Source organism: Dermacentor silvarum, chromosome 11, assembly GCF_013339745.2.
Source record: "Dermacentor silvarum isolate Dsil-2018 chromosome 11, BIME_Dsil_1.4, whole genome shotgun sequence".
Taxonomy (NCBI): Eukaryota; Metazoa; Arthropoda; class Arachnida; order Ixodida; family Ixodidae; genus Dermacentor; species Dermacentor silvarum.
The window spans coordinates 83,074,005-83,088,200 of NC_051164.1; the positions used below are offsets into that span (position 1 = coordinate 83,074,005).

General features: G+C 47.8%; 1 protein-coding gene across 1 annotated transcript; it reads right to left on the reverse strand.

Moving 5' to 3' along the window:
• Positions 1-916: 916 nt before the first annotated feature.
• LOC119432936 (E3 ubiquitin-protein ligase Siah1) lies at positions 917-12,233 on the reverse strand. Its single transcript, XM_037700082.2, has 5 exons — positions 11,995-12,233; positions 9,349-9,664; positions 5,650-5,782; positions 4,591-4,697; positions 917-2,282 (listed from the first exon to the last, which is right to left on the reverse strand). The coding sequence occupies exons 2-5, from the start codon at positions 9,521-9,523 to the stop codon at positions 1,909-1,911; spliced, it is 789 nt and encodes a 262-aa protein (XP_037556010.1). The 5' UTR covers positions 9,524-9,664; positions 11,995-12,233; the 3' UTR covers positions 917-1,908.
• Between the last annotated feature and the right edge of the window lie 1,963 nt (positions 12,234-14,196).

Consider the following 14,196-nt stretch of genomic DNA (forward strand, 5'->3'; position numbering starts at 1 on the left):
AAAGATTCGTTGTGTCATTGGCGTGCAATTGTGCAATTTATGACCTGGCGCTTAATGCTGCCGCTATAGGTTTAAACTGCAACGAAGTGGATGAGATTGAGGACTGCACGACATGGGTGGACGTGCCCGCTGGGCCACTGCCCCCCCGGCTACGCCACTGAATAAACCCGGACCTATATTCCGCTCTGCAAGGGCATTAGCTGTGTACGGCAGTTCTGCAAACGACTTGTGATATGGAGTAGGTGAAAGAGCTATTTTGCAACTTACAAATTACACAAGAGGCGAAATGCCAAGGGGGCATCTATGGTTTAGATGCAGCGGTGAAGCCCGAGGGAAGTTTGTCGTACTTGATAGTTTTAGAGAACGATGCTTGGCTCCTGTTTGAAGGTAGTGTTGCAAGGTTGCGATAGGGGGCACGTGCAAAATGTCTGATGTGCGTTCTCAGGGCTTCCAGCGTAATGCGAGTTTGCATCGGATGGTCCCCAGCAATCGCAATAGTTGCCTCTGTTGACGTGCATCTGGGCAAACCAAGGCAAACTCTGAGGCCTTCGCTAAAAGTCTGAAAGCTGGAGTGCACCGCGGAGATAGATTTCATGTGTGAAGAAATGTTGCCGAAAAGCACCTAAATGAATTCTTAAAATAATATTGACCCAAAACCGAAATTATTCATTGAAACAAGTCGACCTATCGCAATATCAAACATATATTACGGAGCCAAGGGGGCGCGCTCTAATAACGGTTCGGAAAGCGAATCATTCGAACCGTCATAATATCGCGCCACAGGGAAACACACGAACCAATACTTATGCATTTGCTTTGCCAATGCAGATCAATGTCAACATGCAGATTTCAGTTTACAGGCGAGCAGATAAAAATAATTAAGTTGAAACTTCTGTAGCCAAAAAAATTGTCGACATACCCACTAAATTTCGGAATGCTAATGAACCGTTATGCTCAATGCATACCTTTACGGGACCACATATTTCGTTCTGAAGACGGAAAGGAACAAACAGTCTAATTGATACTCATAAAGCGCTTCCAATTCGAATGTAATGGCACTTATGTTAACCGTAATGCAAGGCCACGTATTGAGGCCTCTTAGGTTTAATAAAAGAACGTTATCTCGCAGCGGGGATATAGCATACTCCAAGCTTCTGGTAGTGAGAAGTTCCTCTACGTGAAATTTAGTTGCTACAAAAGAAACAATTTCTATGCTCATTCTCGTGTCATTTGTGTTTGCTTTATTTGCGCTAGAGTGGCTTCACCAAGTATCAACCAACCTGTCAAGAACAAGCCATCTTTAGTCCGACTTCTTTATCTTTCTGCGCTTTCATTCGGGCCGGAGAAAAGCCTGTGTTCTAAAGTTAAAATAAAAACAATGTTTTTTTTTTTCCTGCAGAGGAAGTTTCGACGAATTGGGCGGCAGTGGAGTTGTACAAATTACAAGAACACAGATTTGTCGGCTGAACCTATCATCAGCCCACGATATCGGAGGCCGAGGCATCCGAGTCCAAGAGAGGTATAGCTGACAACGCCATCTAGGATGGTATCCGCGTACACCCGACAGCCAAATGCAGGAAACAACGCACCACGGTTTTTGACACGCCATCATTGCCCCGCCCCCTAACTGCAGGCACTTTATTTGAGGTTTATTGAACGGCATAAAACACGAAATATTAAAACAAGGTTGCTGCGACCAGTTACAGCAATACAACGCACCATTGCGTTCTTTGGGCTCGAGCTCCAAACAAGGAGCTCCAATAAGGCCACACCTTTTCACTAGGCTTAGCCAGCAAACGCAGTGTTATATCATAGCACGCCTTCATCGCTCGTTGCACTTCGCGTGGAATTCACTCCCGAGAGCAGAAGGGCGGACCATGCGCAGCTGTCGCTCGCAACCGCGAGCACTCAGGAGAGGTCGCTCACGGTCGACTTGATCCGAAGCACTCCGTCATAGAGCTGCATCTGATCGTTGCTCATCTCGAACTGGAGGCAGTCGCCGTTGTCCATGGCAACCTCGACGCTGCTCTCGATGTCGAGCGGCATGCCCTCGTGGGCGCACTGGCCGTGGAGCCCGCTGAACTGCATGTGGTAGGCGAACCTGTCCGACGCGTCGCTCGGGCCAAGCATCTGCATGACGGCGCAGAACTGCCACAGCTCCTCGGCTATCGGCGTCCTGCGCAGGACCATCATGAACTCGCGTTCGAAACAGAGCTGAATCTGGACCCAGTAGGCGATGGCGTCTGCACCGGTGGCATTCACGCGCAGCATCATCTCCTCGCCTGCGCATAATCGTGAGACACCCTTGTCGAAAAGAAAAGCGCATGCTCCGTATCCAGTAATCACACATGAACGTATCCGAGGTTCCATATAAAGAAACCCGCACGTTCCCCATTTATCGTATGGGGCACAATCCATATGATCCCCTTATGAACATATGGGGGCCTGTATAAGAACCTGCGAGTTCCCTTAAATAATAACAGGATACTTAATTTAATTTTATTTATTCGCATATTCCTCACCGGCTCCTGTTGGAAGTTTTGTGTGACGGGGGACGGCACACTGATACTGTAAAAAAATATAGGGCATATGAAACCAAACGAAAAGCAGACAGGCGTCATACAAAGGCTAAATGCAATAACAAGTCACTCGTTACTTACAATTTTCTGTAGATGGACTTAAAATTGGGAATTACGCAATAGCCATGGTATTAGCGCGTCACATACGATCCTCATGTGGACATACGGGGTCCGTATCAAAATCTGTGGGTTCCCATATATCATATGGGGAAAGTCCCATATGATGCCGTGAAACTACGGGGATTCCGTATAAAAATCCGTATGTTCCTTCATACTGTTACGGTGAGATGCGTTTATTAATGAAAATGATGGATGTGAGAGGCTTAGGGACCGATGAGATCACAGTCCGAACTCATGTCTTTCTTCACTTCCAAGCGTCTCCCCGTATCGTAGCAATATCATATGAGGATGTCATATCATATGAGGATGTCCACTATATATGTCGTGCTGCGTCTCGCATCAACGCGACACATGGGAAAATACGGGTTTTTGTTCAACGGTGAGCATAAACATGTGTGCTGTCTAAACGTAAAATACGGACCCTGAACTACACTGACCCGGAAGGAGTGCTGCTTTATTGGGGTAAGTGAAGGTGCAAACCTCTCATAGAAAAAGATACTGGCAAGCGTAAGAACGCCCTAAAGAATCTACAGCGAATATGTCATGACTTTGGCTCGCTCCGTTCTGGCAATTACTGCGCGACTGCCACCGGGGCCTCCGAGGTGGCAAGGGGGTGATCTTGGAGGCCACATAACCACGCACAGTCGGAACAAATTTGCGCAGCAAATTGTTCTGACTGCGTTTTGTATTCTGCACAGCGCGTTCACGGTTCCTCCATTACCTTTAAAAGACCGCGGAAACTCGCTGTCAAAACGCTGGTGTGAGAATGCGCGGTTTACGAGTAAATCTTCCGTACAGTCTCACAAGCACGATTTTCAGGATGAATATTTTGAATAGTCATTCGCGAGTTAATATCGAAAAAAAAAATTCGAGGCCATTCTGCCCTGCGAAGGTGGATGACCAGCGGAGCTGTAAGCGTCGTGATAAGAAACCTTCTGCTAAAGACTTTATTGCATCGCTCATTGTCACTCAGTAATGACGGTCACAATGGCTTTGTGGTCACTGTGATGTACACTGATCGGCATACTCGCAACTGCAGGCACATTCTTTGATAATGTCAAATTGATGGACGTACGCCGCTGAGTGGTTGGTTGGGCCGGATCGATGTGGCATCGCGAGCGAAATGTCTCCAACACGCAACGCGTAAACGACTCCCTTTTCGGCCTCGACACATCCACAATAAAATCGCCGACAACGACCAGAGGGGTAGTGTTGTCGCAACTTACCCACGCAAAGTGAGTAGTCATGAACCTTTCTACATCGACGACACATTTGCGTCCCTTCGGCGCATTCTCTGATTCGCGACATGCACCGTCCCGTCTGGCCTGCCACTTACCGACGGCATCTCGGGCATGATCTTCGTTTGTGCACTGTTCGCTACACTTTAACGAGTGCTTGTAGCCTCTGCCTTACGGGGGTATGAGCCATTGGATCTTTTGCTTGCTTTCGGGGATATGAGTCATTGATGATGACAATTTTCGAAGTGCTGTTCTGTATGTTGTATGCATGATTCCAAAGAACGTAAGCACTGTTCGCTTCACTTTGCTGGGTGCTTGTAGCTTCTGGCTCACGGGGCTATGTGCCTGTGCATTTTTTTGCTTGTTTACGGGGGTATGAGTGCTTACGTGGGTGCGAGTCATTGATGATGATAGTTTTTGTGTCCGGACACGAAAATTCTACGGTACCCTAGCCACATACAGCTCCGCTGTAAAAAAAAAAAATATTGAAGACAATGTGCCATATATTGCACAAGGGGTCTTAGGAGGATATAGCATTTAATTACCCGTTTCACGAAAGCTTCGCGTCCCATTGATTCCAAAATGAGCGTTGAAACTGCATGGCATTTTTTTCTCCCTTATGTTCAGAATAGGTGAGCGGCGCGTTATATTACCTTCGAACGTCGAAACGTGTGGGTGAGAACTGACGAGGTGCGTCTTTACTTCTAACGGCCATCCGTGCCACTCACATTTGCCGCTTGGGTACGGGCACCGAAATGACCTGAAGAAAAAAAAAACATGAATCAAGTCAAGCTAGAAGGATTATTAGCGTTTTAGGATGTCCAAAGCGTCTAAGTCACGACGAATAGTGTCGTTCCTTTGCAAATCGTTGTCATCCTGAAGGGGAACACGAATTTTCAAGCTGCCTAAATCACTTATATGGTATTTCGCACAGAACTTTCGGAACTATGGATGGATGGTCGGATGTTTATAGGCGGCCTTCTTAAACGGGACGGTGGAGGATGCCATAAAGCTTATTTTTACTTTTCTTCTGCGCTTATTACCGGCCCTTGAGACCTATGGTATGTGTTAACTCCACAAAGCCCGACGCATCACTTTTGATACGCTGAATATGCCTAAAAAACTGATTTCAGGAAACGCAACGGAGAGCACATACTAGTGTTCTTCATATGTGCAGGTAGTTGTGAGCTGTGGATATTTCAACAGATTAATTACTAAGTGATTACCGTAGTGAATGATTCTGACTCAAATAGTTAACCATTTTCTTCGCATCAACATAATCTCCAAGGCCAGAAATAAATGTGAGCTAGTTTTAATTTTCTTTGATGCGAAGTGGTGTTCGGCAAGTTTTCTCCTACTGTACCGAGTTCTGAGACATCGTCATCTGGCTTACTGAATGAACAACCCGTGAACGTCTATAGCTTAATCGAGCTTTGCTTTTTAGCACTCTCTCAGAACAGGCTCTGCAACGTCGCCTTTTCCTCAAATCCTGCGTCACAGTTCTTACTAATCTTCCCGCCAGGGCGCGCCAATGGTTTAACCACACAACCCTAATACATTTTCCCGTTGCGAACAGTGGAATAAAACTTGGGTCAGCTGTTCATGAGGGCATGAAGGCAATATTCAATGTTGTCGCAAGGGTACCGCTTTTAAAGGTAAATCAATACCACGTCCTGCAAAAAAAAAAAAAAAAACAGCAACAAAAAACTGACCTGAAATCGCAACTCTCTTGATGCCGGAGCTTGTCAGCTGCAGATAGTCTGGACGGGCAACCCATGACCTTGTACTTGCACGGGAACTTGACCTTCTCGGACAGTTTTTCCAAGCCGAGGTTCCGGATATTGGCTGCGCAGAAATGCCGCGGATACACTGACTATACCAATGGTTTCACCGCAGGCATCATTTTATTCAACAGTTACATACAGAAAGCCAAGTAAGTTATGGCTGCAGAATGGATCCTTTGAGCTTTAGAATTCTTTTATTGCGATAGCAATTATATGGACACAGCTCCAGCCGTACTTCCGCCGTCACCGCGATGTTTCGTATAAAGTCCAATTGCGATAACATCGCGGCCGCGCGCCTTATGCTGTAGGTGCGAGTGAAAGCGTGCAAGGGTCAGCAGGCAATATAGTTTAAGAGAACTTCATGCTGGGAAAGTTGGTATCTATTCGTTATGACTATCTTAAGCGTTGCTGTAACCGCTCTTGCTCACGCCAGCGTTCTGACAGCGAGTGTTTGCGGTTATCGGGTGAGATGTGTTCATGTTTGCCTGCGCGCGCCTGACGCCAAACTTGTCAATTTTGTCAGTAGGCGAATGTTTACACGCTTACACGGCCGATAAATTTAGCATCCTTACTTCGTATAGCTAATAATTTGCCTTTCGGGCGAAACTATGATATTTTTGTACTATTCCTGGAGAGTTATTGCATATGCAGCAAATTTTCAAAACGTGGGGATTATTGTACTCGATTCGCATCAGAATGAATCCGTCGCTGGAAGCTTAGTGCACGTACTAGTAAGCCTGCCCCCAGTACAGCCGGCGACTGCAGCGCTAGAAAGCACACCGCCGCCGCTAATCTGTGCGGCTGTACCTTGGGGATCAGACTTCGTCTAAAGGTACGCCCTATATACTCCATTCCATACATATCGGTCAACGTTGTGGAAGCTAAAGAGACTTGTTGCAGTGGCTTCGTTCACACTTGGATATAGTTCGATGTTTTTTGACCGCGCAACTGTGTTTCATATAGGCTCAGTATTGAATGAAACAAGTTTTAATCCTTAGAAAAAACACACTGTGGTATTAGGCTGCTAATGTGTTTTTCTAGATAAATTTTATTTTTGTTGTCCTTTTCAGGTTTTTCATTTGCAACCCGTCGCGAGGGGCCTCACGTGCATCATCGCGCGAGCGATCGCCAACAGCGATCACTCGCGCGATGATGCACGTGAGGCTTAACACAACACGCTTACGAGGCGGATGCTCTACCGCTAAGCATAGACGGAACGCGCGTAGTGATAACCCTTCTTGACCGAACGGCTTGCGTAGCTTCCGCAGCGTTGATTGATATGTATGGAACGGCGTATAGATTGCGCGCCCATGCACTCTATACGCCTTTGCGCAAGTACGAAGTGCAAACAACGTTTCATCATTCAGCACACTTTGGCGGCGCCTTCGGGACACCAAAGGTTCAACAGGGACACCAAAGTTGGACTGGTCTGGGGTTTGGAGGCTAGCCGTGGGCCTCCGCATGCCGAGGGTGTAACGACCGACTGTCTGTGATAGCGGACAGCCGATCTTGTATGCAAACACTTCCCCGTACTCCCCGGCCTGGGCGGTCCTCAACCACCGTGGTTCCAGCAAGAAAGGCGAGCTATTCTTTCGCCGAGCCTATTGCTGCACTTTATTGCCGCGCACGAGACGTGATGGAGAGTGGAATCTGTAGTTCCCGCAGTAGACAACATCGCTCGCTGCTGGATAGTTGGTTCATATTGGACTGATAAAGATTAAAGATCGCGAAATGACGACGAGTTCCATTTACACGTTACTAGCTCGGTCCACGCCTTGATTTCGCACGCGATAGTTGCAATCTTTATAGGGTAAAGCGAAAGCTCGTCCTGCATGGTACATGCAGGGCACTCTAGCGAGTGGCTAGCGCACTCTCGTAGTTCGTAGGCTTAGCGGATGCACTTCCTGATCGCGCTCACGCGTAATCTGCGCCTGCCTACTGCCAAATCGTGATGAATGCGCAAGAGATCGCACATGTTCCGTCGTTTTATTGCGACAGCAGTTATATGGACACTGAAAAGCAGATTTCTGCCGTCGGCGTCGCCGTGAGGTTCCGTATGACGTCAATGAAGATGAAATCGTCGCCGATGATGATGATGATGATAAGTGGTTCTTGAGGGAAAGGGAAAGGTTGGCGCTATCTTCTGCAGCCCTTGAGGGAGCACGGCTCAGCGCCATCGTCGCCGATGATAAGTGGTTCTTGAGGGAAAGGGAAAGGTTGGCGCTATCTTCTGCAGCCCTTGAGGGAGCACGGCTCAGCGCCGCGCGCCGAACGCTGTCTGTGCGAGTGAAAGGGCGCGAAGGGCGCGCGCTTTGACGGGGAGTGAACGCACGGCGGAGAACAAACGCGCGTTCTGCGCCGTGCTCCCTTAAGGGCTGCAGAAGTAGGCGTCTCTTTCCTCCTTTACAATCACCACATATGTAGAGCAAACGCGCCTTCTTCCAACGCGCGAAAAGCCGTGGGGGAGGGAGGGGGGGAGGGAAGGGAGGCGACGTTTAGCTGCGGCACCAAGTGCCTATTTATATCAGAGGCTCCGGCAACAGTCACCAACGCCGCACGCATTTTGAGCGAACGCGGGCAAAACGCCGACGGCGTCGACAACAGTTCTGCGTGTTGCCGGTGCTGCTGCATGTCCAAGTTTATACAGCTGATAAAGCTAATATCATTACTCCGTATAGCTCTCTACAAGTTTGCTATCGCAATTGATGCTTCGCCTTTCAGGTGAAACTGCGACAACTTTTCTGATGCCATGCGATACTGCAAGGATGTTATAGACTTAAGCGCGGCAGTGATGGCAGCAGACGATTACAAAGTGTATGCGCTGCACCTATACACATAGCCTCCGAGATCACCGCCCGACTTCGGAGGCCTTGCCACAAATTACGAGAGTGCTCTAGCCGTTCGTCCGAGTTGAAAGTGTTTACATTCTGGGGTTTTACGTGCCAAAAGCACGATATGATTATGAGCCACGCCGTAGTGAGGGACTCCGGATTAATTTTGACCAGCCGGGGTTCTTTAACGTGCACCCAAAACACGGTACACGGGCGTTTTTGCATTTCACCGCAATCGAAATGCGGCCGCCGCAGCCAGGATTCGATCCCGTGCCCTCGGGCTTACTAGCGCAACGCCGTAGCCAGTACGTCACCGGCGGTTATTAATATATTGTACTCCGCTATAACCAGGCAGATCGGGCGGAACACCGCGTGAGCAGATTCGCAAACGTGAGCGGCCCGCGCGGTGCAGCCCACATGTTTGCGCCTGCGCCCATCCGGCAAAACGCCAAGCAGAATGCCGGCTACGCTAAAACTGTCTAATGTCATTTTTAACGCAGACAGCGTGCGGCATGCATTCACATGTTCACTGTCAAGGTTTGTGATGTACACCCGTGAGCAAAAGTATGCGGACCACAGGGTCGCCGAAAAAACTTAATTTCTTCGTAATTAACATACATTAACTGAAATTGATGAGTACACTGGAAAGTTCGCAAGGCCATGTTTGGACTGCAGTCCTCAATTTCAAGTTGCATTCGCAGGCAGTTGAAAAAATCGGCTTTATCGCGTAATCACTGGTCCGTATACTTTTGCTCACGGGTGTACAGCGGGACCACAGCCGGCGCAATCCACTCACGCTGCTGACACCGACAGACGGGACAACTTGTGACGTTTTCCCGGCAGTTGGAGCATAGCAGGTGGCCGTTGCGACATTGCAGGATGGGCGGCAGTACGCTGTCCGCGCACACGGGACACTCGAACAGGCTGTCCACGCTGTCCACAGCGAACGTAGTTCCGTCCTGCGCCGTCATCACGACTTCCGGAAGGCACGCGGGGGTCGCAACTCCTGCGGCCTGCGTTGGTCTCCGCTAGCGCCGCCTGGCGCTTGACCTCCTCCCCCCTTGTCTCTTGCTGATACTTCGGATTGGTCTTCGTGATGGTGGGTGGGACACCTTTGAAATGAAAGACAGACAGAAATGAAGTTGACTAAGGTTGCACATTGGGCTTGTTGGTATGACATACTGAGGGCCTTAGGCGCAGTGGCCCCGACACTGGACAAAAGAGGCACACAGAAAACACACATACATGGCGCTACCTTTCAACAACACGTTTACTTGCCGGATCAAAACGCACCTATAACTTTCACTAGGTGCGTAGCGGAACACGTGCTCGGAGCATACAGACGTCTATCGCGACATATTTGGGACATACCTTGTGATACATATTCATGCAATGCACACAAATTGTAACTGTTTTCTTGGCAATGAACTGGATGGTTTGCTAATGCAAGCGTCAACATAGATGGCTATGCGTTGCGCTTCAATGATTAGCCTGGTCAACTTGCTCGCGTTTTTCGAGGGAATCACTGCATCGTTAATGGGACAGTCTACCGTTTGTTCTGGCGTCGCGCGATGCGTTGTGTAAAACAAAGGAAGGGGGTGTGCACACCTGAAGCGAACCGCGTAGCACAAGGCATGCCGATCTTGACGTGCTGTGCGGTCAACGCCCGCTCGATTTTCTTTAAAAAATTTTAAGGGCATACAAAAACGTTCTTAGAAAGCAAACAGAAACACCGCCGTTCCCGTGGCTCAATTGGTTTAACATCCCACGCATCATGCGAGGGTTGCGGTTTCGGCTTCCACCGGTGTCAAGTTTTCTTTTCTTTCACTTGTATTCTTCAATAAGAACGTGAGGGTTATCGGAATATTTCCCCGTCATTCACGATGAATTCTATACTTCAAGGAAACAAAATACTTAGCTTTCCTATGCTTGCGATTGTCCTCGCTGTAAATAGATTGTGCCTCGCTGTTCTGAATCCTCTCGCTGGAGTGTAATACAGTATTCCATTGCACTATCTCTCTTGTCGACCTAACACGAGAATAGAAAAACAAGGAACAATTCTGCAATCCCGCTATCCGCTCTTTTGTGAAACGTCAGCGTCGCGTTCCGGGGAACTTTTTTTTTTTTTTAATCGACGATAACGCAGACGAGAAACCGACTGGACACGCGATAAGGAAACTGCGAGAAGTCCACGCTCCCGTGTCGTTTTCGTGCTGTCAACAGCGATACGAACCGCTTAGGCGAGCCTCGCGAGCCTGTACTGTCTTTAAAATACAGAAAATGTTGAAGTGCCATTGATAAGGACATGACGTCATTGAACTTTTCGTCACTGAAACGGGTACCCAAGAAATACTGACGACCTCTAACGCTAAGGAAAAAAAAAAAAAAAAAAAAGAAACGAAAAAAAAAAAAAACAACTTAGGTGGGACTACGTTTAGTACTCTCCTTATGCAGAGTGGCTTGTATTTAATTAAGAGGTTGGAATGATCTATGGAAGTGTTAAAAGTTAGAGTTAAAAGAAGTTGAAGTGCCGTCAATACTCTTCAAGTGATGGAATGGCAGCGCGAAACTGGCCTCTGGATTGCGAATATTATATCTCGTCAGGGAAACCATCCAAAGTCTGAGAAATACCGGGATCGCACAGCCCTTTTCAGAAACTAGCTCAACTGCGTGAACAGTTTTTAATTTACACGGTAGCGCAGAGAAACAAAGCCAACTGACGTTTCACACGGCTGCCATTGGCGTGAAACGCTCCCAGAAAAGACCGAAAAAAAAAAAAAAGAGAAAGAATAGCAATGACGTTTAACAGAAGAGTAGCTCAAGTTCAAAGATGCCTGCAAGATGCCGGGAAAAGTGATTACAAGATAACAATAAATGTAAACTACAGGAAAACCGCTATCGCAACCCAGGCAGGTAATTGAATTCAGAATTTGTCGCTGGCCGAGTTGGTCTTCTTTGCTGCGTACTAGAGGGCTACATACGTCTACCATTCTACCTGGAACAGTCGAGAGCAGTGCTGGAGGGCAAAGAAAAAAAAAAAGCAACAGAGTTCGAGGCGAGGACACGCAAGCGGTTTGCACACCCACGAACACTGTTTGGGCTTTGCAGGGACCCAAGCGACTTGCGCCCTCTCAAATGAAACTCTCTAATATCGCAGTAAGCCGAGAGTTTCGAGGTGTCGGGGAGGTGGCTTCCACACCTCCGCGGCAGCTAGCTTCTCCCAAGCCTTCTTCACACCCGTTCACAAGCATTTGAGCAGCGGAACGCTCAAAGTGCTCTGGGCGGAAATGTGTACGCCTGTATACGTTTTTTCAACGGCACGAAAACAGACCGCACCATAGGAGAATGCACATATTTTGCCTGTCTGTACTGTTCAGTTATGCCACCTGTTTCACGGCGTTTGGAAACGAGGCTATATACGTGAGAAACTGAAAGGACGTACCGACGTCGGCTGATCGGAGGTGCTCGCTCACGAGGACGGTCGCTGTCCTTGGGAGGGTGTCACCGGTTGTGTTTTTGCAGCGGCCCCAGGTTGGAATTGTCTGGTGTCGGCTTCGGCTCGCGCACCCAACAATCTCGAGCACTATAGCCTGCACAGTCGGGACGTGGAACCTAGCTAAGGCGGCAACAGCGGCGCTACACTTTCCGTCGCTGGCGCAATCAGGCGGAACTTCCCGCACACTGATCGATAGATAAGCGGCAGGCGCCGCAGCGCTACTGTTCGATAACGCGCGGATGGATAGATGATGTTAGAGGAGTACGCTTCGCATTGTGAGTGGTGACCTCTGTCGACTTTTCAGTGATTAGTAGTAGTATAGTAGTAGTAGTAGTAGTAGTAGTAGTAGTAGTAGTAGTAGTAGTAGTAGTAGTAGTAGAAGTAGTAGTAGTAGTAGTAGCAGCAGTAGTAGTAGTAGTAGTAGTAGTAGTAGTAGTAGTAGTAGTAGTAGTAGTAGTAGTAGTAATAGTAGTGTGAAAGCGATGCTGGCGTCTGAAACCAACAACAGTTAAGAGAAATCCTTCCCCAGATTCGTGAAGTATCGGCGTCTGCAGTTAACACTTTCTCAGAAAGCCTCTCTCGCAGCCTCTCTCGCGAATAAAGCAGAGATGAACAGCTATGCAATTTGTGACAGCATTTTTTAGGGTGTACATGTCGAAGCTGGTGCCATTGTTTCAGGGCTCCCTCTAACTGCACATGTCCTTGAGCACTGGCGGGATTAGATTCCGCAAGTTCGACATGGTCCCTAAAGTAATCAGTTAAAATGTAATTACCAAAGCTTGATAATTAGAGAAACTATTAATTGCCATACATATTCTGGGGTCCGCCATCGCTAGTAATACGTTCCCAAAAACAAACTTTGTACTGCAATGTATACTGCAATGTACTGTCTGCAAATCTGCAATGTACTGTCTTGAAAATTTGCCTTCTATAATTGAGACAGGTGCTACTCTAACGAGAACAAATAATTTACACGCCTCGCACAATGCAAAAGAGAGAACTGCTGCTTTAGTTGTCGAAACATCCTTTCAAGCAGGGATGAGGCATTGTTATCTTCTAACACTGCTGCAGAGTCCTGTAATTAAGTGTCCTGCTAAAGTTGCCACGTGCTAATACATACTACATAATATCTGTGCAAAATCTTCAGAATTGCTCGTTCTCTTAGAAATAAAAATGCGCATTTCATTAATGGAAAACTTCCTCTTCGACTAATTGACTGCATCCAGCTTCCTCATTCCATGTCCACTCCTTGAGGAACACGAATAAACGTTGGAGTACTAATATGCTTAAGCACAACAATCACCTTTCCATTAAACTTTTATGATAATTTATTTACTAATTATTATTCCAACGTTTTTTTTTGTGTTACTTGACCACTAAAGCCGCATTGAATATATCCATGAGTCAGGACTTACCACAGACCCCTTCCTCCGTCCCTGACTTTGTTTGGGACCTCCTCCTGTTGATACGTATACGAATGTTGCGATTTGTAACATGCGCAACAAAGCGATAATATAACAAGCTAGAATCAAAATAACATCGCTGGCTGCTGGTTGCCTGTTGAATGTGACGCGCATTGTAGCCTTACACCAACTACGTCAGTCGACCTTGGCTGCGGTGCGCTTATCGCGGGCGCCGGCCAACGGTCGAGAGAAGATTGTTGAATGTGACAAGAACTACAAGCGTGAAACTACGCTGTCGCTTTCTTGCGGACGCAATTAATGACCCCTGTTTTAGAAAGGACCCCTCTTGGCATACTCCCAGCGTGGCGTCCGAGATCGGACGAATGAAATCATGGCCTCCGAAATCTTGAACCCCCGCTAGCGCCGGCTCTGTTCCAAGCCAGAGACGCTATAGGGAAATATGGCACGAGCGTGCGCGTGCCGCCAGTTTAGCGTTTCAGGTACGGCTCTATATTCTGGGTACCGTCAAAATTCCATCAAGTCATCGAACTCTGCTGCGTTTAGAGTTCTAGGCTAATCAGAGAGGGTGCGGCCGCCATTTGAGCCAATCACAGCTTACAAGATGACGAATTCGACAATATGGTGGAATGTGAGAATGTACTGAATGGGACCCTTAGCGTGGCAAAGATGGGCGTGCCGTGCACGAGTTAGATTCGATTTGCCTACACTTGCCGATTTAGTTCAC